Source organism: Megascapheus bottae, chromosome 26 (assembly GCF_031878675.1).
Source record: "Megascapheus bottae isolate mThoBot1 chromosome 26, mThoBot2.hap1, whole genome shotgun sequence".
In the NCBI taxonomy this organism is placed as follows: domain Eukaryota; kingdom Metazoa; phylum Chordata; class Mammalia; order Rodentia; family Geomyidae; genus Megascapheus; species Megascapheus bottae.
In genome coordinates this window covers 16,921,871-16,948,405 of record NC_143534.1, presented here as the reverse complement: position 1 = coordinate 16,948,405, position 26,535 = coordinate 16,921,871, and the positions used below count along the sequence as shown (strand labels likewise).

Below are 26,535 nucleotides of genomic sequence, written 5' to 3'. Positions count from 1 at the left end.
AGTGTTGGAATTTGTTGTGAAATTTTAGCCAGCATTATTGGTTTCTTAACCACATTCCTAAGATGAATATTTTTAGTGAATAAGTGAATGCTAGCCTAGGATACAAAACCAAACAAAAACCAAAAAATAAAGCAATAATCTTTAAAAACATGTTAAATACTGAGTAAGACTGCGCAGGTCCTCACTTTATGATGTCAGCATGCATGAGAGCCTGGGAAGATGATGTAGCCTGGCTGCCCTGACAGGAAAGGGAGGGGAAAATCCTCAGCGCTGCTCCCCACACTGCAGCACAGACCAGAGCTGACAAAAGCTGAGTCAGAAGACCAGGAAAGCTGTGCCCTCAGGCAGTCATGGCCCAGTTCAGTCTCCTGGACTGCATGATCAACCACAACTGGAGCTTATTGTGCAATCTGTATTGTGCATGGAGTGATCAGGTTTGTTGATTAAATACCTATTTTTTTCTTCTTGGCTCAAAACTAATGTAGAGCAATGTGAACATGCTGTATAGGAAAAATGTTTTATGTAGACTGTATTCTTAGACTTTCTTCTTGTTGATACACTTCTTGTTAATATAGTTTTCGGCACTTCTTGTTAATATAGTTTTCGGCACATTAGAAAATCTAATGATCTGAATTACTCTAAAAGAGTGAGTTAGCTGAAATAGCAGAGGTGAGGCCCTTTGTAGATTCTTGAGTTGTAGGGGGAGGGGAAATCAGAATGAATTACTTATGAACTAGTTCATGTTAACAGCATTGTAGAATAAGGTAAAAAGTGTATCTTTTGAAGGTATTCAATACTGTGTTATAAGGCTGGGGCACCATACTATGAGAAGTTTCTTTTAGCTAGTTGAAATAAGGCTTTTCTTTCACTGTGGAATCTAACAGAAGTTCAAAAAGGAACTTCTGTTGTTTTTTTTTTTTTTTTGCAGCCAGGCTTCTGAGAAGTATAATTTTGTAATAGACAATAATGTGTGCTTGGTATGTGCTTTATGATAGCTGACCACTTTGGAGTGTTTTTCCTGAAGAAGCAAAACTGCTATTTGGCCTTTCAACTGTCAATCAATGCTGTTAGCAAGTGCAGGTAGCCATTGTCAGTCATAAATGATACTATGCTTATTAAATCTAATATCATTTCTTACCAAAAAAAAAAAAGACAAAAACTTAAGCTGGTTTTTATAGAATTTTGTTCCAGTTTTCAGTGGGTGTAAAACCTAGGATTTACTTTGTGGTTATTAACTTCGTTGTGCAGGGCTTTTTTTCTCCCTTATTGAAAACTTGTGTGTATGAAATTCTGAAGCACTGAATTTGAATTATTGGAGGAACTGAATGAAAAATAACACATGCCAACGAGTAATCTGTTTCCTACCACCAGCCATTTCTCAGTTTTCCTGTAGACCTAACATCAACTTCTTAGTTTATGAGATTTGAAATTAGTTGCAAATGGATCTTTGAATCCCCCGTACTTTTCTGTATGTTCTGTTCTAGAAAATAGTTTCCTAGTCTAGTCTGGACACAATAGACTTAATGTATCAAAGAGATTCTACATGGTGAAGGTCATTTAGTCTCTGTTTCTTCCAGTATAAGATTGATCCTTCACTGTGCTTTTTAGTGCTCTCTCTAATGGATTTACATTACCGTAAAGATATGGATTTTGAATGGTTGCTGAGAGAATAAAAGAAGATGGATACCGCGCTTACCTTAACATTTGAAGCCCAGGCTATTGGGCCTAAACAAGGCTCATTTTCAATTTTTCCTTGGTGTATTGCAGCTGTGACTAAACTCCTTAGTTACATCATTAGAAAACATTTTTGTTTGAGGTCTGAAGCCTTCTTCATTGTAGCTACTCCCAAAGGAATGTTTGAGATGTAGTAAATTCCAGCAGGGAGCTGATCCTGTAAGCCAGCTAATAGCAAGTGCTTTGGGATGTGCCTTGGCCTGGGGTTTGACCAGGATTGTCTTTTCTGTGGGTTGAGATCTAACAATAGGCCACTTAGCAGTAGCATCTCTCAGAAGAGTTTACAGAATTTAGCATGAAGTGAAAATGGCACGAGGCAACATCTCCTGTGGCTTCTATGTCACTACTTATGGCAGTTGGTGGAGGTCTCGGACTCAGTGCCTTTGGAGCCAGGCAGTGAGGGGAGTCAGAAAAGGCAGAGAGACTTAAGAGTCCAGTGTTAAGGAATAATCCTGGTAGAGAATTATTGTGTATACTGGAAAGTTGGGCTTTAGGAAATGGTTGTTATGTTGGACCTATGTTGTCAGATGTTTTTTATTTTAAGAGAAGTTAAACATTTTGGATTTTTTTTATGTAAAGTTGTCTTAATTTTTAAATGTTGATGACTAATTCACATTTTTCAAGATAGTGCAGGAAAACACATCTGGTGGGCAGATGTAGCTCCAAGCTTCCACTGTAACTTCTGATTTATAGAAAGACTCAGGGCAGTGGTTGGTTTGAGTTTCACCATTGAAGCTAAGCAGTGCTCAGGATGCAGCAGGGTGAAAGCCCGTGGTATGGGTGGAGTGCAAATGTGAGAGAAGAAGACAAGGAGTAAATGAGAAAGCAGCTGGGAAAAGAGGGAAGCAGACTGAAGGAGCCAGACAAACCAGTGATGTGAGGGCAAGGGGAGTGCTCTCATACTGAGAATTTTTGACTTGGTTGTGTTATTTATCAGATACTTCTGCATTGTCCGAAGCATAGTGTATGGGTTGCATGTCGATTTTTGTGCCCAGGGCCTGAATTTAAAGCCTAGAGTTGACAGTATGACCTGAGCCTCCTCATTCACCTCCTTTATTCAGTAGTATGGACATCAGGGATCCTGTGGTGATTAAAGTGATACCAGGTGTAGTGGCATATCCTGAAGTCATATTGCTGTAGGAAGTAGAAACTGGGAGGGTCTGGGGTTCAAGATCAGCCTAAGCAAAAGTTAGGGAGACCCGGTCTCAAAAACAAGCTGAGTGTGCTAGAACGTAGTGTAGTCCCAGCTAGGAGGTGGAGATAGGAGAATCACAGTCCTAGGCCAGTGTGGAACAAAACCAAGAGATCCTATATGAGAAACACCTGCACGTGAAAGGACTGGGGCCGTGGCTCATGTGCTATAGGATGTAAATGCGCAAGGTGCAGCCAAAATCTGGAACTTGAGGCATAGTTCAGGTGGTAGAGCACCAGCAATGAGAGAGAAAGCTAAGCAAGAGCACGAGACCCTGAGGCCTCTCCTTGACACATTAATTGATTGATACATGATTACAATTATTACTGTATTTGGATAGAATGTGCATAGAAAGTGTTATGTGAAATTTATATTACAAATGAAAGATTAAATTTTAAAATTGCATAGAAGATGCACAGTCACTTGTAAAAAATGGAAAGTAAGAGTTAAACATGATTTACATACTTCAGTCACAAGTATTAACATATTGGGATATGTATGTATATAATATGTATATATATATGTGTGTGTGTGTGTGTACATATATTGCCACCCACTTTTCCCTGGTGCTTTTATATTTTCTGGTGTTTTATGCAAGTGTTTTGCAAAGTTGAATTGATACTCAGTACTTCCCCATTTATAGAGTCATTTTTAGTGGCTATGAGCACTGTCTTTAAGCTGTGATTTTCAGATGTCAGCCTCATGAGTAGTTAGGATTGTAGTTATGAGCCACTAGCACCTGGCTTCTAGCAGGATGGTATGTCTGTTGGACACTTAAGTTGTTTGTAGGTTTTGCTAGTGTAGATACAGTATGTCAACTGTCTCAGATGGGAATAATTTCCTGTTTAGAGTTACTTTCACAGGATACAACTGAGAAATTACTGCATTAAAGTTATCATTTTAAAGCATTTATTAATAATACATTTCTGTATTTAGTAGATTTCAGAGAAGAGATTGTTCTTGAATATTGTGAAAGATGGATTTTTAAACTTCATAGGTTATAACACTGTTAATCCTATTAAAGGAAGACTTTTGATTCCCCCCCTCCTTAGGTGTTCAGCTATCCTTAGCGGTATTAGATGTGGAATGTTGCTGATAGTGTAATGAGATATAAGGAGGTTCCTGTATTTGGTGAACCCTGCCATAGCAGGTCCAAGACAGTTGTGACTACGTAGCTCTATGGAGCTCTCTTGTGGGAGACCCTGGGATCAGGGCACTTAGTATATCCTCAGATTTAGCCCTAGTCTATTTTAAAGTTAGCAGGCAATATGACCATCCCAAATATCAGAGCATCTTACTCTCCTCTGGGCCCCAAAGACTGCCCATGGCACTTATGTAGAAGTCAGGGGTCACACCCAGATGGGAAATTTTTATTATGTAGCAGAAATGGTCACTCCATGGAAGTTCATTTTAGGAAAGAAGAATCAATCTTCTTTGGAAACCACAGCAGATTACAGCCATATTGAACAACTACATATAGATTGTTTCTCCCTCCCCATCCCTCTAAATAGTAAGAAGATAGTTTCTTCTCAGGACATTCCTTTGTTTTCTCTTTCTCCTAGAAGCACCTCTTTTTCTCTTCTTTTTTCACCTCATTGTAATGAACAAACTGACCCTCTCACTTCTAATCCTGTTGCTTCTAATACCAAAGGAAGGAGGCCTTAATTTGATAAATAAGCTAGGATGTTGGGAATAGGTTTTTTTTGTTTGTTTTTTGTTGGTCATGGGACTTGAGTCCTGGGCCTGGGCGCTGTCTCTGAACTCTTCAGCTCAAGGCTAACGCTTTACCGCTTTGAGCACTAGTGGAGCACAGCTACTCTTCTAGTTTTCTGCTAATTAATCGGAGTCTCACTGACTTTCCTCTCTGGGAGCTTTGAACTGTGATCCTCAGATCTCAGCCTCCTGAGTAGCTAGTAGCTGGTGGCATGAGCCACCCGTGCCTGGCAGAAATAAGTTTTCAACCTTTTCTCAGCTAACTGTGTTCTCCATTCACTTCTGTACAAATGCTCTTGTTTGGGAGATGGATGGGTTACAACAGCTGAAAGTGACTCAGGGAAAAACTTGCTAGGCAGCCAGGCGAACATGTTACTAACACCTTTCCACTACTAGTGTCTGCAGGTGAGGTCTGGGCACATGGGAATTTAAGGACCAAGGTCAGTTTATTGTTACAAGAAAATGCAGCCACACCACCAGTGTATTTCCCCATTGGTATTACAAACCTTTGGCCTAAGGCTTCAGAATTGTAGCTATCAGAACTATTGGCCTCAGGCATAGGAGGAAAAGCTCTTTGCTTTGTGATTAGCCTCCATACCCCTCTCCAGACAATGAGAAGTGCCACAGGGAGCTTTAGTGTACTCTTTCCCTACTTACTGTGTTTCATACACTTTTCCATCATTGATTCCCTTCACATCTTAGGACATCCTTGTGTTGTCTTAGAAGTTATTGGCTTCCTTACTGGGCTCCGGTCTCACAGCTAAGAAGCTGCAGAGCTGGCTGTCCGGAAGCCCTCAACTTCCTGTCCCGTTAGGGAAGGATGAACTACATTATTCTAGTTATCTCTTCTCTTTGGTGGGGGAGTACTGGGATTTAAATTCAACATTCCAGAATTTCTAGGTAGGTCTGCTAACTTGAGACACATCTCTATAGCTCTTTCAGTTGTCAGCTTTTAAATCTAGTAATGCCATAGCTGTAATTAAAATTAAAGGTAGGAAAGAAAAATTAATATCCATAGGATACAGAAGATACTACATAAAGTACGTAGTCTGCATAGTTAATACCTCCTCTAACTGTTCATTTAAGGAGTGGTGAAGAAAAGTAGACTTGAAAAGGGATAGTAAGAACATAGTAAGAACAGAGAAGGAAAAAGAGGGTAGGTCTGTATTGAATGACACATGCATTGAACTGAAAAAGGGAGCAAAAGATGAATACCAGGTTAAGAGAGGTAAAACAAAGGATAATTGTGGAAGTAACTACTTAGTAGCTTTGAGTTTTAGGCACCTTTTGCAAAGTCAGTTTGTTAATGGGTTTCTTGGTAGCTCATTTCTATTCAGGTATTAAAACTCTTAGTATTGTGACTATCTGTGATTTCTGATTGTATTGTGAGTTTCTGAGATCGTTATATTCAGTGTAATTATAAACACTGAGGCTCTGTGAGCAGAGATCAGTGTGAGTCTTATAGTGGCATTGCAAATGCTATTGTGTAATTGCTTTTGAGTGGAAAAGTGATTGCATGTGAAGTACAAGTAGTTTGTAGAAATAATCCAATTCATATTGATGTTCAATTCCAAGCCAGCTGCCTTTGCATCTGTAATTCCAGAAGCCAGTAGCTAAATCTGTAGTGCTATGAATTCTTACTGGGAGCTCCAGTTGAAGGGTAAAATGGGGTTTTAAGTGAATAAAGAAGGTAAAATGAGAGACTGTGAAGATGGAAGATGGGGATGATCTTAAAGTATTACTGGGGTTTGAACTCTGGGCCTTGTACGTGCTAGGCAGGATCTCTACCACTTGAGACACACTCTCAGCTCTAGAAATTTTGAAAGAGACAATCTAAATGGCATGTGGATGAAAGGAAGGGCAGGCCCATCTGTTCTAGCTTCTTGTTAATGGTTGGACAAAGTGGAAGAAAGTAGTTTAAAAATAGTAGGTTTGAAGCTGAATGTTGGTAGTGCATATCTGTAATCCCTGCACCCTGGAATTGAGGCACTTAATATCAAGAGTTCAAGACCAGCCTGGGCTACATATTGAGACCTTTGAGACGTTGTAAGGTCTGGTGAAAGAGCCCTGGACTGGTGCATGAAAGATGCCATGAGAACCCCATGTTAGTGATGCTGTGGTGGGAGGAGGGATGGGGGAACCCTATGGGTGAATCTCTCATTTGAGGGAAGCTTGAAAGGCCAGGGGGGAAGTAGGGGGATAAAAAATCCAAGTAGAAGACACCAGCAGTCTGTCCAGCAGTGTGGAGAGTGACCACTGGAGGGTAACCAACAACAGGAGAGCATCCTATGGATTGCAAGGAAGTCTCTCTCAGAGTGATGGAGATTGTTGGGGCCTACCTACCGTATCGCTCTTGGCCATGCCGACCCTTATCCTAGAGGAAGTGCTGGCCCTGGACTCCTGCCTGTTAGTCCTCCTGCCATCACTTGCTGGGTGACTGAATAAAAAAATTAGTACTTTTGACTTGTTTTCTTTTTGCCAGTCTGCTACTGGAACTCGGGGCCTGGGCACTGTCCTTAGACATTTTTTTGCTCAAGGCTAGTTCTCTGCCACTTGAGTGACAGTGCCATTTCCCGCTTTTTCTGTGTATGTGGTTCCGGGGAATCGAACCCAGGGCTTCATGCATGCTAGGTGACCACGCTACTAGGCCACGCTCTAAGCCCTACTTTTGTTTCTTGAACTAAGGTTTTGGCATGTCGCCCAGGCAGGCCTCCTTGATCCTCTGCTACAGCCTTATGAGTGCTAGCATTACAGGAGTACACTTCTATGCCTGGCTTGGATTGTAGTTTTCCTAATGTGTAAATGGATTTGATGATTTCCAGGGCTTCTTAGTTCCAGTTCTTTTCCAGTATCTTACTCTCAGATAAATAGGGTATATCTTGTAGGCTAGAAGTCCTTTTTGTCTCTTTGTGTTTTGGTCTTGTTTTTGGATGAGACCAGAACAACTTGACTCTAAGTTAATTTTGCCTCACTTAAAAGATTGTACTTTCCTCAGTATCCCCAGAATTTTACCTGGTGCTTTATGAATCCATGAGACTGTACCCTATTCACTTGTGGGAACATAGACTATTTCTCCCTGATCCCGTGTGAGTCTGTGGGGTGGTTTTCCTCCTCCTTGCAGAATTCTCTCCTGGGCCTGTTTCACAGGCTGAAGACTGGCCTGTTGATTCTTTAGCCCAAGCTGACCTGTGCAGTAAGCTGGGTAATCATGGGACTCACTTCTCCTTTCTCAGGGTTCACCGTCCTTGTTGTCCTAGGCCAGTGTCTAGAAGCTGTTGCTTCATAGCTACTGTCTAGATTTTTGGTAGAATGGGTTGATCATCTATTGCTGGGTTGGTTATTTATTGCTGATTGCCTCTCAGACTTAATTGCCTAGAACTACATTTACTTTTTCACTTTTCTCTGTGGGCCAGAAGTCCAGCCATAGCTTTTCTGTGTCCTCTGGCTGGGAGGTCCTTCAAGGTTGTAATCAAGGTCAGTCTGAGTCCTCTGTCAGCTCAAGACTTGCTTGCAGAAGGCCTTGTATCTAGGCCCACCCATGTGGCTCCTGAGAAGCTCTGGAGACAAAGCCCTCCGTTTTTGAGCTGGCTGTAGAGTGGAGGCCACCCTTAACTTTTGGCCATCTGAGTCTTTCCTTTCATAAGAAGTAATGAGGGAGAAGAGCCAGAGAGAGTGTGGGCAAGACAAAGGTCACACTGTTGAAAGCTCATAATCTCTATCCTAGCCCTTTCATGGAATTCCATTCATGGGAGCATCTCACACCTCCCCTCAAGGGGAGGGGATTTCAAGTAGACTGGAAAACCTAAGGCACAGGTCCCTCCCTCTTCCTTCTTTTGTTTTTCTATAGTTGTGACTGACTATAATTCATTTCCAAATTGAGAGTTGTGTTGGGAGCATCCTGTTGGCTCACTTGCTGGACTCAGCATATAGCATTGGTCACACTGACAAGATCCAGTGTAAAGCCAGCCAAGTGAGAAGGGCAAGGCAGATGAGACAGAGAGGAAATCACAGCCAGTCTCCCAGCATTCCCTGCCCCCTCCCACTGGAGTCGCTGGGTGAGCTTGCTTTATAGTGTGAAAGGCTGTGGACAGGGGAAGCTTCTGCCGGAAGAGTGATGCTGCTGCTTCTAGCAAATAGGAAAATTCTAGATTCCCAGAAGGAAGCAAGTAAACCACAACATTGTTGAGATGTTGTAGCCACAGGAGGTACTTTTATCAGTTAGGCAATGGCGGGAACATTCCTGAAATCTCAAATGCTTGACACTAGCAGAGGGCCACCTTGAAAGAATGGCACTCAGGCCTGTTCTGCTAACTCTTTTCTGTACAGGATGGAATGTGAATTTATGTTAATCTTATCACAAATAATAGTGATCAATCCCAGCCTGTAATCCCCGCACTTGGAGCTGGAGGCAAAAGGAACAGGATCATTTGTTTGAAGCCAGACTGGGCTAGCTACATGAAACCTGTTGTCAGTCACAAAATTACTTCTGTTAAAATTTCTCAATCTGAGCCTAGGGTTAAAGGTTCAAGGAAGTGGGAAATGGTATCTTGTAGGGCCTGAAGATCACAGGAACTTACGGCAGTAATTCTAGTGTTTGCATCCTTTGAGTGTTATAACACATATATGTAATGATCTTCAGGGAAAATAAATTTCTCCGTTGATGCACTGGTGTGTGAATATTTACTCAGCACTTAGCTGTCTTGCTAGATATGGGCTCATAGAATCATGAGCAAGAGTATGTAAGCCTCTATCCTGAGGGTTGGTCTGGAGAGAGAGGCAGGTATTAAACAACTGATCACAGAAATACGTAGTTGTAAAATACAAAATATGCGGTTGCAAATACCAAATTTCCTTAACAGGAAAAGAAAGTAGTTATTTTCTGTTCATCTAATACATTTAAAATATACTTGCTTTTGCTTTTCTGGTATAAGCAAATGGCTCCTGTATTTCAAGTAGGGCTGGATGGAGGCCCAGACGAGAAGTAAACAACGAATAAATATATGCTATTTCAGATTATGTGAGTGCTATGAGAGAAAAATACAGGAGGATGGAGTGGTGAGGCAACTACTTTGGAGAAGGTGTTTAGATAAAGTCCCTGTGGGTTCTCATGGGCTCATGTCCAGCTACTCGAGAGGCAGAGGTCAGGAGAATCATGGTTCAAGGCCAGCCCAGACAAAAAGTAACCAAACTTCATCTCAACAAATAAGAAGAGTGTGATGGCATGGGCCTGTGACACTGTGAGCCTAGCTACTTCAGAGGCATAGGTAGGAGGGTCACAGCTCAAGACTGGCCTGAGAAAAAGTGAAATGGCTAAAGCAAAAAAAGGCTGAAGGAGACTGGGTGCCAGTGGTCGGGCCTGTAATCATAGCTGTCAAGAGGTTAGAGGATTATGGCTCAAAGCCAGCCCAGGCAGACAAATCCACGAAGCTTTTGTCTCTAGTTAATGAGCAAAACGCCAAACCTGGAGGAGTGGCTCAAGTGGTAGAATGCCAACCATGAGTGGACAGTCTGAATGACATCAAAAGTCTTTGAGTTCAAGCCCTACCTAGTATAGGCACAAAAAAGGGGTGGTGGTGCTGAAAGCATAGTTCAGGTGGTAGGACTCAGTAAGTGGGAGGTCTCAAGTTCAGACTCTAGTATTGCCAAAAAATGGAACAATAAAAATTCTGAGGTTACTCGTTTGTAGGCAGAATGTGTAGTGGTTTACATTCAGCCAGGTAGAGAGATTCCCACGGGGAAGCTCCTACAATGGTTTGTGCGCCTGTTAAGTTTGGGGCAGTGTAATGGAAGCCTTTGGAGTTGTTAGCTTGGTGACAACAATCACATTCATGATAGTTCCTGAACAATTTAAATTAGGAATGCTAGAGTATGTAAACTGCACAAATTGTAAATAGCTTGGTGAATTTTACAAAGTGAACACAATTGGGTAGTCATTGTGCAAATCAAGATTCAGGACCTTATGAGACGTCAGAAGGTATGACCTCTGCCAGACTTCCCTCACCCTGTCTTGTTTTGGCTCATGGTCTGACACAATGTCTGTGCCTTATTCTGGTTGGCTTTCCCCCTCCCCTCACTGTTAGCTTTGAAATTTGCTGGTCCTGTAGTTCACACCTGTAAACCCCGAAGCTACTCAGAAGGCTGAGGCCAGAGGTTCATAGTTTGAAGCCAGCCCAGGCAGGAAAGTCCTGGAGTCTCCATCTTCAATTAACCAACAAAATGCTGGTGTTGTTGTACCCATATGTAATATTTGATAGTTTCTGTCACTCTTGTTGACAGCTGACAGTTACAGATGGTTTTCAGTTACTGCAAGATGTATAGTAATGTGTCATCATGGCTTTTATTTGCATTTGAAATTAAGCATTTAATGAATTGGCTATTCTGATTTCTGCTCTTGTGAAATGCTTATTTAGATATTTTATGCATCACGCACTATCTACAGCATTTAAATACTTAATCAAGCACTACCTACAGCAACTTGAATTAAATTACCTAATTTCACCTACAATCACAACACCATGGAGGTTGAAGCATGAGGACTGTGAGTTTGAGGTCAGCCTGGGCTACATAGTAAGGCACCACAGGTTTAAGAAGTGATGTGAACTAGCAATAACTAGTGTTTATAGAAGTGTTCCATGCAGCCAGTGCAGCCCTAATATCTGCACTGAGACAAAAGTGAAATAGTGTAACTGCCCTTCTTGGAACACACAGCTTCCTTTTGACAGCCTAGACGCACATGAATAATAATGCTGCTTATTTCTAGCCTTTTTTTTTTTTAAGTACAATTTAAGGCATATTGATTTGCCTTTTTTAGGAGTATTGGATGTTCCTTGTCACACTTTAAAATGTTCCTTGATGTAGCTTATATATTCACATATATTTCAAAGCTGTAAATGGGGATTTGATCTTAATGCTAGAGCGCTTGTCCAGGATTCACAAGACATTGGGCTTGGGGGAAAGAAAAATCATAGCATTTTGTCCTTGTGAAAATTGTTTTGGGGTGCTTGCCTAGCATGCATGAAGACCTGGGTTCGATTCCTTGGTACCACATACATAGAAAAAAGCCAGAAGTGGTGCTGAGGCTCAAGTGGTAGAGCTCTAGCCTTGAGAAAGTCCAAGGACAGTGCTCAGGCCCTGAGCTCAAGCCCAGGACTGGCAAAACAACAACAACAAAAAATTGTTTTGGGGACAGGAGCGTGGCCTAGTGGTAGAGTGCTTGCCTATCATGCATGAAGACCTCAGTTGGATTCCTCGGTACCATATACAGAAAAAGCTGGATGTGGTTCTGTGGCTCGAGTGGTAGAGTGCTAGCCTTGAGCAAAACGTGCTCAAGGACAATGCCTCAGCCCTGAGTTCAAGCCTCAGGACTGGGAAAAAAAAAAGTTTTGAAGTTTTTTTTGGCAGTGTTGAAATTTGAACTTGTGCTTGCTGAGCATGTGTCCTGCTCCTGGGTTCTGTTTTCATTTTTTTTTCTAATGTAGTCCCACTTTTACTCAGGGCTGGATTGGATACAATTCCCCTTGTTCACACTTCTCCATGTGACTAGAATAACAAGTATGCCCCAACACATCCAGCTTTTATTGGCTGAGATTTCTAAGCACGGAACCATTGCTTCTTTAATACTGTAGGGACCTTTCTGGATTTTAGCAGGTAAAAGCATTTTTTTTTCCTTGTAAAAAATATCTAAGTTAATCAATTTAATAATGTAGTTTAATTTCTTTTAAGTTTGAAAAGTCATCATATTGATACGCTATAAATCATGGAATAGGTAAAACGTTTTCAGGATATAAATTGTGGAATGAGTAAAATGTTTCATAAAAGGTTTACATTGAAATTCCATTAAATACTAAACTGTCACCACTCTTTCTAAAATTGTGTCTAAAATACTTTCTTGATATTTAAAGGTAACTTTCATGATCAAATTGTAAAGCAGGTTCTTCCTGCATTTGCTATTTCTTCTGGAGTTTTGAAGTACATATAGCATAACTGATCTTGACCTAGAAGCAACCCGAAGTCAAAAGCCCCCAGGAATTGCATATCACTAGGTCTTGAGCTGAATTGCAGCTTCCTGTTCTGCCTCCATGGCCCATCCTCCCAGGGGACTGTGCGTGTTCCTAAAGTGCTTGCATGCCATTTGCTGTTGCTAGGGTTAACAATGCAAAGCTGAATACCCTCTGATGGTCTCACCTAAAGTTAAGGTACATCCCAGGGCTTCGACTAATCAGATTATAAGGCTGTTCGATCCTCCTGTCTTGGGAGGCTTGTTACATGCTCCCTCAGTCCTAGGTTTGTTATCTCAGATGGTAGTCCTGGGTCTGTTACCTCAGGTGATATCTCTGGGTTCCTATGACTCCTTTTTCTAGCCACCAGGGATTTTGCTTTGATTTCTGCTGCCACGATTTAAGACATTCCTGTCTATCCCCATTCATAAGTGGCATGAGAACTGTGTTCTGAATTCCTGTCACAACAGGTACCACTTCCTCCTCCTCCTTTTTTTTCCAAAATTACTTCATTGTTATTTTAGAGGTGATAGACAGCAGGGTTTCATTTACATGGGCCATGTAATAAGTACATTCCCTTTCGTACAGTGTCATCTATTCCCTCCTCTCCCATTCCTTCGCTCCCATCTCTACTCACAAGTTGCATAATTGACTTTCATCAGTGTCTAGTGAGCTCCCCTGCTGCATTTTTTTTTCCCAGTTAAGGTCAGATTTTATCGCCAAATAAGTTTTGTGGCCAAATTCATAAATTAAAAATAAAACCAACTTTTGGGTAGGGGACTTCCAAATTACAGCTAATAAACTTTGCATCTGAATTGACAAATGGATGGCTAGTAGCCATGCTTTCCTATGGAAATAAGGCTTATCAAATATTTCCCTAACCTTTACTGCTTCTTCCCTAAATTTTTCCTATTTAATTTTTCTTCTTGATCTCATTCTTCCAAATCTTTTTGTTTTGGTGGTTCTAGCGTGTGCACTCGGGACCTTTTGCTTGTTAGGCAGGCACTGTACCACTGAGCTATATCTCAGCTGTTTTTTTGTAGGCTGGTTATTTTTATTTTTTTTTGCCAGTCCTGGGGCTTGAACTAAGGGCCTGGGCACAGTCCTTGGGATTTCTCAAGACTAACACTCTACCACTTGAGCCATGGCACCACTTCTGTTTTTTTCTCTGTATGTGGTACTGAGGAATTGAACCCAGGGCTTCATGCATACTAGGAAAGCACTCTATCACTAGGCCGTAAGGCTCCATCATTTTCACACACATAAAATTTTGAATACTTCCTGGTGTTTTGTTTGTTTCTCTCTTTACTGGTGAAGTTATGTGCCTTTGGTAAGATAGGATTTCCTTCTCTAGTATATGCAGAGCCCTTTGAAATTTTGTGTCTAAATCAAAAGCTAGAAGAAAGTAACTGTTTGAATTAGAAGCTCCACACTTAAGACTTTGTCCTAATGTTGTTCTTTTTGTTTTTCATGAACCAGGGGTTACATATTAGTTGCAATAGTAATAATAGAATCACAATTGTAGAAAATGCTAATGAACAGTATGCATAACTGTTTGCAGTGATTTATTCATGTAGTGAAATATAATCTTTAAAGGCTGATGGTGTAGTTATATAGTCATAAAATATTATAGTTTAGAAGAAATCTTTGTCAGGTATATATTTGTGTTATACAGTTGAAAAAAGTCTGAAAGGAGATATATATATATATATATATATTCCAATTATACTGACCTACTTTTCTCTAGAAAGAGTGGTAAATTATTTTCCCTTTGCTTAGTTCTATTTTCCTATTTGTATTTAAGGATTATATTTTGTTAGTAATAGTTATAAATTATGAAAGAAAAATAGGGTACGTTACCTATTAGCTTTTACCTTCTAATTGTTACCACAATCTGCTAGTGGTGTGGGTAGTGGAGGAGTTCCAGATCAAGAGACTGGAAGCTTTGAATGTGGTCCAAACCATGTCTCTAATTAGCTATGAGACCATCAGCAAGTCTCTCTGGGCCTCAGTGTCTGTATTTGTAAATACATTGGCTGAACTAGATTTATGATTTTTTTTTGCTTTTAAAATATTTTTTTATTAAAGAATTTATTAATGTCGATTTTTACATCATTTTAAATGACAAGCTTAACAAAGTGTTCAAGGAGGGAATCTCTATTTACAATCACTGGGACTTAGTATTTAGAACTTAATCAAAATTAGGCAAAGGGTTTGTATGACATAGAAACATATTAATTTATGAAATAGATTTTAAAAGCCTTAACAGAGTTTCCAAGGAATTAGCAGGATAGGGTAGGTTTCTATATAAATCCTCCTGCCTCTCACCAAAAAAACCTCTGGCTGGTTGATATTTCATATATTGAGTTTGTTTTCAGCCATCTTTCTCATAGATTTGGGATAGGAGAAGGAAAGGAAAAACAAATCTAACAAATTGAATAAACCTAGGACTGTTTAGTGCTATTCCCCCAACTTCCTAAAATGAACCTTCTAGGGGGTTCTTGCTCTCCTGGAAGTCTCAAGACTATCACAGTTTGCATGTACTGAGAACTAATTAGTAAATTAAAACTGAGGAGCAGGGCTTTACCCTAACAGAATTTCTGAGACTTATTTGTACATGTGAGATCCTTTTGGCATTAATTTTTTTTTAATGTGTGCAGGTCTTAGGGCTTGAACTTGGCCTGCATTCTGTCCCATGCTCAAAGCTATCACTGTATCACTTGAGCATACTTCTGGCTCTTCTTTGGTTCATTGGAGATGAGAGTCTCACTGACTTTACTGCTAGGGCTGGCTTTTAACCTCTATCCTCAAGTCTCAGCCTTCTGAGTACCTAGGATTACAGCGCCTAGTTTCAACGTCATTTATGATTCATTTTTTTTAAACTCTAGTATCTTTTATTCAGTATCATCTCTGTTTGGGGAGAACATTATTCATGAGAGACTTTGGCTAAACTGTAGAGATGTGATTTCTGCAGAAATCCTTAACAGAAAAATATGTTGCATGGGGCCGGGAGTTTGGCCTAGTGGTTAAAGTGCTTGCCTAGCATGCAGAAGACCCGGGTTCGATTCCTCGGTACCACATACATAGAAAAAGGCCGGAAGTGGTGCTGAGGCTCAAGTGGTAGAGCTCTAGCCTTGAGAAAGTCCAAGGACAGTGCTCAGGCCCTGAGCTCAAGCCCAGGACTGGCAAAAAAAAAAAAAATATATATATATATATACGTATATGTATTTATATATGTGTGTGTGTGTTTGTGTGTGTGTAGGTATTTTGCAAAGTATTTCCTTTTAGGAAGTAACATTTTTACTAAAGGAGGAAAGAAATAAAATGACCAGAAAAGGTAATAAATTTTAGTCTAGTACTTCTGTGTGACTGGCTGAGAAAGTTCATGGCTAAAATCAGTTATTTGATTTATTTCCATTGTAAACATAGTCGTTTTAACTGTTTCTTTGAAAAAAAAAGGCGGAGAAGGGGAAGTTTACATAAAACATTTAAATAATTGTGGCATTCCAAATGAGTAATTTTTAAAAATTTTGTTTTTTACACTGAGTTTAGAATTTTTATTTCTAAGTCACTTAAGCCCTCATTAAGAAGAAAATACACAAAAGTATACATTTCTCCGAGGCTTATTTTAATGTAAAACTGCCTTTCAAACTGCAGAAGCAGTTAAACATGGAGGTTGTTACTGAACTTTTACGATCTTGAATCCTCATATTTAATCGTGGTTAATATTTGAAGAATTTTTATTATAGTGACAGATCAAACTTCACCTAGAAATATTTGTCCTTTGCAGAGTAGAATTTTGGGCTTCCTGTTCTTAGGAAACAATTTCAATCAACTTTTTGCTAGTCTGTATAAAATACTTGATAAAATACTTTTCACTTAGATTTTTTTTCTCTTAAGCTAAACCCATTAAAGACAAGGCATAAATAGTTCTTAGTTTCTCTGAGGACAGTGTTGAGGAATATGAGAGAAACTTGGAGGGTAAAACATTAAGCAAAGTCTTTGATGTCCAAAGAGCAAATGATTTCTTAACCTATATCTCTGGGTGCTAGACAGGGAACACCACATATTAGCTGCCTAGGGCCACAGTCCAGACCATACACTTTAGACCTACTCTCTGTGAGCATCTGGAACCACGGAAATGCTATGCAAACACATCAAATACTATGGCAAAAAGTGTCTTTAAAATCAGAAACTGACAAGGTACGTAGGGGCTCACACCTGTAATCCTAGCATCTGAGGATTGTGATTCAAAGCCAGCCTGTGCTTAAAGTTCATGAGACTCTTATCTCTAATTCACCACCCAAAAGCTGGAAGTAGAACTGTGGCTCAAGTAGTAGAGTGTTAGACTTGAATTTGGAGAAAAAAAAAAAAAAACAAGGACAATGCCCAGGTTCTGAATTCAAGCCCCAGGATTGGCGCGCGTGTGCGCGTGCGCACACACTCACACACATCATAACATTGACATTTTTAACAGCAAATAGCTTGGAGGGGGATCCAATGGAATCTTATAGATCAGTGTAAAAAAATGAACCAGAGTAAAGAGTGGCTGGCTGTTGATCACTTCCTTTTCTTTCCTTCCTTTAAATTACTCCTTCCCAGAAAGGTACCCAGATCTCACATGTCCCAGTATCATCATCATCGTCATCGTCATCGTCTCCTCCTCCTCCTCTTTTTTTTTTTTTTTTGCCAGTCTCAGCGCTTGAACTGAGGGTCTGAGCTCTGTCCTTGGGCTTTCTCAAGGCTAGACCTCAGTCACTTGAACCACAGCACCATTTCTGACTTTTCTATTTATGTGGTACTGAGGAATCAAACCCAGGTTTGATTCATGCTAGGCCAGCACTCCACCACTAGGCCATACTCCCAGTGCCTTTTTTTGTTTTTGGTTTTGTCTTTTGAGACACTGCCTTACTTGCTGAATAGCCCAGGTTATTTTTCAGAACTCAGAATCCTCCTGCCTCAGCCTCAGGAGTGCTGGGATTATAGGAGAGTGGCACAAGCTTTGAATGAGTATCTTAAATAACACATTGGAAAACAATTTGAGAGACTATTAATTAAAAATAAATACAGAACACACATTAGATTCAGGCATACTTATTATTGGAATAAGTGGAATCGAGAGACATTCTTCAAATAAATACAGAACACACATTAGATTCAGGCATACTTATCATTGGAATAAGTGGAATACAGAGACATTCTTCATAAGAAAAAATTAAGCTGGTTCTAATTGTACTTGCCTGTCATTCCAGCACTCTGGAATCAAACTGGAGGATCTTGAGTTATGTGGCAAGCCTGGGATATCTAGCAAGACCTTGTTAGGGAGAGGGATTGGGGGAAGTTGGGAGAAAGGATGGAGTAGGGACGAGATATGGAGGTAGAGGAAGAGGGAAATACAAATGTCAGATGATTCCTGGTACAATTTTGAAAGTTTTTCTATCTGATGAACATAGCTCAAATTTACTCATTATTGAACATAAGTCTGCAGAGACAAGCATCATTAGTCACGTGGACATGGGGAGAGCTGGATAGATGATATTACCTCATTTCTAGCTGGACAACTCTGGGACTATGCCCAGGAAATGGTCTGAATGGCTCATTGGTTGTTCACAAGTACATTAGGAATTTTTCTCCTATCATTTTGTTTTGTGAATATTGCTGCTTGATTACATACATTGTCAATAAATCAGAAATAACTTGTAGAATCATAGTATAGTAGACAAAAGTGGTGAAACATTTCTAGATGTTTACAACATTCTTTACAGCTTTTTTAAAAATGTAGTCTGCCTGTATAACTGCAGATTTAAACATAATTACCTTGCACAAAATATGAAGTTTTAAATGCAAAGATTAAAAACTTGTTTTTCGAACATTGAGATCTACAAATAAAGTAAACCAGACAGAGAGGAGAAAAGTTCTCTACAAGTAATGAATGTCTCTATAATGATAATAAAAGCAGAAACTTGAATTCAAGAAAGAACATCATATATTGAAAGTACCAGTCACCGATTCAAAATAATCTATAAATGAAATGATACAGAAGCAATAGCATAAAGGACCCAATCAGTTTTTGGAAGTCATATAAAGATATTGTAGCCTGGTGCCAATGGCTTACGCCTGTAATCCTAGCTACTTAGCAGCCTCAGATCTGAGATCGTAGTTCAAAGCCGGGCACAAAAGTCCTTGAGAGTCTTAATTTGAAAGTGGTGCTGTGGCTCAAAGCGGTGGAGCACTAGCCTTAAGCTGAAGAGCTCAGGCCTAGAGTTCAAGCCCCATGACCATCCCCCTCCCCTCCAAAATATATATTGTAGGTAAATGTTCAAAGTATGTAATAAAGGCTGAGATCTGAGAATCATGGCCCAGAGCTAGCCTGGGCAGCAAAGTCTGCCACATACCATCTGTAATTAACCAACAAAGAAGCTGAACTGGAGTTGTGGCTTGGGCTACATCATTGGATATCCTAAGGAAAGGCATTGGACCCTCCAGATAGACCTATGCCCATACATATAGTACATAAAGTACATATAATCCCAAGTATATAGGTATCCTCTTCTGCCTCTGTTTCATTTACTTAAGCTAGAATCCTCTGTCACCTCTGCTACAATTTGGACTTTGCATTTTTACCTATAAATTTTTTTAATTTAAAAAATACCTTTAGCTGGGCCAGGAGTTTGGCTTAGTGGTAGACCTGGGTTTGATTCCTTGGTACCACATACTTAGAAAAAGCCGGAAGTGGTGCTGAGGCTCAAGTGGTAGAGCTCTAGCCTTGAGAAAAATCCAAGGACAATGCTCAGGCCCTGAGCTTAAGCCCAGGACTGGCAAAAACAAACAACAACAACAAAAACCTTTAGCTAAGATTCAGTGGTCCAGTCTTATATCCTAAGTAGTTAGGAGGCTGAATCTGGAAAATGTTTTCTTTGTCTTTTTTCCTCCCTCCCTCCCTCTCTCCTTCCCTTCCTTTTCCTGCTTGAGACCAACGCGCGCAGAAAAATGCACTAGATTATATCTCCAAAATAACTAGCAAAGCATAGGACTAAAGCATGGCTCAGGTGTCAAGCACCAGCGAAGCAAACAAGCCGATCAAGTTCAAGGGCCTGAGTTTAAACCAGTACTGCCACCCCTTTCCCTACCCCCAACTTCATTGAGATGTTATTCACAAGCAAAAAATATCACTAGTTTCAAATGGACATTTCAGTGGCTTGTGTGAAACTGATACAGTCTTGAAGTTTTCCATTATCCTAGAAAGCTTGGTCCGGTCTGTTGTATCCTCCTATGAGTTTTTTTTTAATTACTTTGTTATGATTGATGTTTTCATCTTATACTTTCACTCACCCTTATGGTTTGCTTTGTCTAGTCCTTATATCTTTTATGAAGTTAGTTTTTATTCTTTATTTTGGTTTCTTCTAGCCTTGAGCTATTCTTTAATCAAATGACCTTGTTATGAAGTGTTTTAAGGGAATCAGATGACAGTTCTTAGACCAGAGGAATTTAACTACTTCAATTCCAATCACAACTGGGCTTCTTGCACCCAATGCTGCTGTTAAATGCCCATGCTGAGGAATGAGTTGTGTGGAGAGGGCTGTGTATTAGAGATCTCCCCAAGTGATGAAATTGGTGCCTGCTGGCTCCTTCTCTGTGTGTGCCCAGTTTGTTCCTGTTATGAAATCCAACAGATCAAAGGCACTGTGGGTGCAGACGAATGAGGGCATATGTGTATATTTCTTACTTTTAAAAAAAAAAAACTCCTCTTTGTAGACAAGCCTATGAACAATTCCCTTCTCTCCCCTGAAGGAAAAGTAGGAAAGTGGAAGGGGCTTCTGTGTGAGGTTCTGCATCAGTGACTAGAGACAACCTTGTCATGTATCATTCAAAAATTTTAAGTTCACAGAAAGCAAAAGTGAAATCGCTTGCTCATCAGTCCATCCTTCCTTTCAGGTGAACCAGGGCACATAAGCTCCTTTTAGAAACTTGAAACCATGGGCCAAGACAGTTTCCTATGTCTGAAAAGCAAAGTAGAGCTCACTTGAATATATTGTGGAGCTATGGGGCCAAATCAGATACTAGAAGTAAATTGAATAGATGAATAGTGTTTAAAATGTGAACAATTTCTGGGCACTAGTGGCTCACTCCTATAAGCCTAGCTTCTTTGGAGGCTAAGATTGTGGTTCAAAGCCACTCTGGGCAGGAAAGTCCAAGCCTGAGAACCAGCACCCCCCAAACACACACATGAAAATGTTAATAACAAAAAAATGTTGAAAAAGACACTAAATTAGGTCAAAAGAGCTCCTAGGGACAAATCCATTTAGATTACAAAAATCAATACAAGTAATTAAAAAATCTAGTAATTAAAAAATTTAGTGTAACAGAAAAAAATACCATGTCTCCAGATTCAGGAAACTGTGATTTTTAATTCTTGATCTGATTCTAGTCAGCCACTTAACCAATCTAGACCTCATTTCCTTCATGTGTGACATGAATAGGTTCATTTATTTAGGTTAAATTTAAAGTTTTTTTATTTTAAAATTGTAGAATGAAGTGGTCTCTATGTACATGAAAAGTTGTTTATCAGAAAAGGAAAGAAGGGGCCTGGAATTTGGCCTATTGGTAGAGTGCTTGCCTAGCACGTGTGAAGCCCCAGGTTTGATTCCTCGGTACCACATACACAGAAAAAAGCTGAAAATAGTGCTGTGGCTCAAGTGGTAGAGATATAGCCTTGAGAAAGACCAAGGACAGTGCTCAGGCCCTGAGTTCAAGCCCCAGGTCTGGCAAGAAAAAAAGAAAAAGAGATGTGTATCCTCATTAGCCATTAGAAACCTGCACATACTGCAGTGACTACAAATAAGAACTAGAGGCCATTCTAAATGTTTCAAAGAGGTAGAGCACCTGTATCACTCCTCCATTGCTGATGGGCATGGGAATCGCACAACCATTCTGAAAGTCTGGCCACTCCTTATGAAACTAAAGCATGGTTACTGTATACTATGCTCTGGAGGCATTCTCCTCAAATTCATGTGCTGAAATACTAAGCCCACAGTGACACTGAGAGTTTGAAAAGATGAGAACTATCATTTTAATGATTGAGTTTGTGCCCTCGTAAATAGGCCCCTGATATCTCACTTTGTCCCATCACTGTAACAAGACAAAAAACACGAAGGTGCCACCTAGAAAGAAGAGGGCCCTCAATGGCCACTAAAATAGCCAGCACCTCGATCAGTCTTTAGAACTGTGGGAGATAAATTTCTCTTGTCTTCGATCCACCTATTCTATGGTATTTTGTTATAGAAGCTCAAATATTTGAAGTTGTTCTGTGGAACATTATTCTAGAGAAATGGAAACTAGAAATACTTGCACAAGAATGTTCATAATATTCAAAATAGGCAAAAAAAAATCTAGAAACAATTGGGAATCAAACCTCTCTACCACGTGAAGATCCCAAGCTTTGGAAAAAGATAAAATAAGTGAATATGAATGACTTAGTTTCCAATGTAAAGAGTCACCAGAGGTAATTCCAGAGTTCGTTTCAGACAAAGAGCTGGAAATAAGAAAGCTGTCCAGTTTCTTCTTACCCTTGTGATTACTAGCCTGATGTTTTCCAGAGTTCCATTATTCGCTTTGATGAATTTTTTCAACTACATCTGACTCATGAGTATGTTAAAATATTGTAACTAAAAGAATTTCCAGGAAAATGAAATTGAAGATGTCATCTTTTTTGTGGTGTTTGCAGAAAAGGAACAAGGAGTTAATGTAAGTGTTTCTGTGCTCTATTTTATATGTATTTCTCATTCAATACACATTAGTTCTTGGAGAGAAGTGATTTTTTTATTATGTAGATGAGAACATTCAGAGGCTAAGCGATACTGTGTACTATTATAAACAACCAAACAGTGACAGAGCCAGGACTAGTGCCTGATTCCCCATCTCCGCATTGTGTGTTCTTCACCCCAATTGCTGAACTCAAAAGTCCGATTAAAAAAGGATAGTTGAAATAGAATCTTTCTTTTCTTCGTGCTAGTCCTCGGGACTGAACGCAGGGCCTGAGCATTGTCCTTCGGCTTTCCTCAAGGCTAGTTAGCGCTCTACCACTTGAGCCACAGTACCATTTCTGGCTTTTCTATGTAGGTAGAACTGAAGAATCGAACCTGGGTCTTGGTGCATGCTAGGCAAGCACTCTACCACTAGGCCAAACTCCCTGCGATAGAATCTTTTATTTCTGAAGGATGAGGGTAGATGGAAAATGGTATTGAAGTATTTTTGCAATGTTAAAAATAGAATGACGTTTTTATATTTGATTCAGACAAAACAGTGTATCCAGTGTATATTGGCCTTCTGTGGATGCAATGAAATGAACACTCCTTAAATCTTAACTGTGTCAGCAGTGATACTAAAGAAGCTTGGCTTTCTTCCAGACTTGAAGAAGCATGTTACTTCCTCATTCTCACTGCTTCTGTTGCCTCTTTGTTGTTTCAATATCACTGTTGAAGTGTATGTTTGCTATAGAAGCAACTATTCCTGCTTGAACTACATAAATTGAGTTTTTTCATGTGTATATATCCATGATTAAAAAAAAAACTAGGTAGAGAATATAATGAACCCCAAATTTCCTGATAACTGTTAGTTTTGTCTCCCTCTGTCTAACCTACTAACAGCCGCTACTTGGCTATCAGTCAACTTTAGAAACTTTCTAGTATTGTATATAAATGGAATCATACACCGTGTACTCCTTGTGGTCTTGGTTCTTCAGCATAATTAATACGTAGATAAAAATATAGTTCATGTTACTGGCAAGAAGGCTTGTTATGGTTTGATTGTATCCCCAGTTTTTTATGTGTTTATTGAGATACTTGGGGATATTTTTCACCTTATGGCTGTAACAGATGAAGCTGCTCTGAAACTTTGTAAGTCTTTAGATTCATATATACTTTTAATTTTTCTTGGCTATTTACCTCAGAACAGAATGACTATGTCATAGGGTAAATATATTTAATTAACGACAAGACCTTTTCTGAGTGTTCACATCATTTGTTTCCACTAGCAGTGTTTGTGAGTTTTAGTGGCTTTGCATCCTGTTCAACAGTTGGTATAATTAATCTTTATCATGTCAGTCTTCCAACAGGTATGTACATAGTGGTTTGTCACTATTTTATTTTATGCCTTTGATCCTTTTATGTGCTTGCTTTCATTCATATGACTACTTTGGTAAAGTGTGCTCAGGTCTATTTTTTTTTCTTCCCTCTTTGGTTTTTTTTTTTTTAATTTAGTTTTGAGAGACCTTTTATAGTTTGAATAATAAGCCCTGTTTGAGACATGTCACTTACAGATATACCTTCCCACTTGATTGCTCACTTTTTAAAATTCTTTTGTCTTTCAAAGAGAAGTTCTTTCTTTTGATGAAATCCCACTTCTATTTTTAGAGCTACTAAATATTTGGTGTCCTATCCAGAAACCTTAGCCTAACTTTGAGTTTGTAAGTTTTCACTGTATTTTCTCCAGTAGTTTTTTTTTTTTTTTTTTTTTTGCGCCAGTCCTGGGCTTGAGCTCAGGGCCTGAGCACTGTCCTTGGACTTTCCCAAGGCTAGAGCTCTACCACTTGAGGCTCAGCACCACTTCGGCTTTTTTCTATATGTGGTATCGAGGAATCGAACCCGGGTCTTCATGCATGCTAGGCAAGCACTTTAACCACTAGGCAAAACTCCCGGCCCCTCTCCAGTAGTTTTTAAGAGCTTGTGATCATTTGAGTTTATGTGATTGGAATTTTAGATGAAATTCTTTTATATGCTTCTGCAAATGGATAGTCAGTTATTCTAGGGCTATTTGTGGTTATGTGTTTATATTGGAGCAGTACTAAATTGACATATGGTCACATACCTAGCAGTAGAATTGCTGCATTATATGGGTGTTGCTCAATACCTGGACTTTTATCTGTTCTGAATCTTAAAGACTTGTAATATAAGCATTGCCACTTCATTCTATTTGGCTGTAAATTTTAAAGTGAATTTTAGAAACAACATGGCAATTTCTATATAATATGTCCTGAGCTTTCGATTGAGATTGCATTGAATCTATAGTCTGAGCCATGAACATGGTATGTGCATTCTCTAGTATGTCTCAACAGTGTTTTAGAGTTTCAGTTTGCAGAGTTCGTGAAATTTTTTTACCAGACGTGCTACTAAACATTTCACATTTTAATGCTATTTAAATGGTACACCTTTAAAAATTTTCAGTTGGCTATTGCTGTTTGCTTGTAGGTACAATGTTGATTTTGTATGTTGTATATTATTTTCAAGCTCTAGTTCCTCAATCACATAGCCTCCTACTGAAAGTTTGGCTAGCAATGTTACTGTCTAGCTATCTTCTCACCTTCATCTAAAGCAAATCATTGTGAATAGACTTACTGGTAGAAGATAATAAAAATTCACCACTGTGAAGTCATTTGATAAATATTGCTTTTTTTAAAAAACACTGGAATGAAGTTATGGTTACAAATTAAAACAAAATTTTATCAGCAATGCAGTATATGATACCTTCTTGATTGGGGAGGTATCTGGGCTAGAGATAAATACTTTTGGGGGGGGGTCACATGCATAGATGGTATTTAGGGCCTGAGGCTGAATGAAGTAAGTACAAGTAGAGAAGTACAGGGAAATGAGTGAGTCCTAAGTACTTCCAGGTTCAGAAATTGAGTAGATGTAGCAATAGCAGAAGAAGCAAAAATCAGTGTGGGAAGTCGAAGACAAACATTTTTTCAAAGAAGTGATTCCTGAGCCAACTACAGAAGATTAGAAGTGAGAATTTACCATTCAGCTTGACAGTATAGAAAACTACTGCTAACATTGACAAGGCCACATTTTTTAGGGTTCTTAAGGTCAAAGCCTGCTTTAAAGGGATTCAAGACAAAATGGAAGGGAAAGAACTGGAGATGATAAATATAAACTTGAAGGAGCTTTGCTGGAAAGAACTCGCTCACTAGCTAGAGAGCTAAGTAGTCTGCACTAGATTTTGTTGTGAAGAGGAAAGAAATGACAATGTATGGATAGCAGTAGGAATGGTACAGTAAAGAGCAGCTAATTAAAAAGAGAAGGGAGAATTGCTGGCATTGTGTTAATAGTAAGAGGAGGGGAGCCATTGTATGTATGTAGGCCTTATAAGGGTAGGCACTCCATCCCCTTTGTAAGGAAGGAAGAAGATAGGAGAACACAGGCACAGTTGCAGATAGGTTAGATAAAGGTAGCAGGAGATGAACCTCTCAGTTTATCACTGCTATTTTCTCAACAAAATACAGAGTCTTCTGCTCCAAGCAAGGGTAGGAGAGAATGGATCCAAATAGCTACTAAGGATGAGTGGGCCTGATAGTAATGTCAGTCATTGGTAAGAATTCTAACTAACCTCTCTTGAGATTAGTAATCACGAAGCCAGCTTAGGTTATTATTTTCTCCACTGTGTTTACGGAGACTAGATAAGAGGTAGGATTAGGTTTTGTCAGATGATTTTGTGGAAAAGAGTGAATTGAATCTTAAGAGGGAAGTGAGAACCTGAGGTTGGGGAGGGGCCAGGAAAGGGGCTTAAGGGTCCAACCCAGACTGAAGAATTGCAAGGGCTTAGGATATTAAAAGGGATGAACCAAAGTCAGAGTCTCTAAGTCCTTATTTCTGAATTTGTGAAAGGATTTAGTCTTGGTTAGGTAAAAAACTGCAGTGTGGAGGAAAGGTCAGGGAACACGAAGGATCATGGGTTGTCGGTGTTGGAATGGAATTTGTGCTTAGAAACCAAGGCCTTTTGTGTTACTTTCTAATATTTGTTGGTATATGATAGGGCTTGGGCATCTTGTGAGAATTCCACATCTCTCATAGTTCTATTTCTTAGACTTGTGTGCATTCAGAGATTTCTTGTGTCATCTCTCAT

The 26,535-nt window shown here is 39.6% G+C and overlaps 1 protein-coding gene across 1 annotated transcript in view; it reads left to right on the top strand.

Annotated features, from left to right (window-relative positions):
* The first annotated feature begins 246 nt into the window (after window positions 1-246).
* Window positions 247-26,535, top strand: part of LOC150046006 (rho GTPase-activating protein 21) — a 78,520-nt gene continuing 52,231 nt past the window's right edge. The window contains exon 1 of the mRNA XM_090319024.1: window positions 247-434. Coding sequence (XP_090175150.1) covers window positions 351-434 — 84 coding nt within the window. The 5' untranslated portion in view covers window positions 247-350. The remainder of the gene's footprint in view (window positions 435-26,535) is intronic.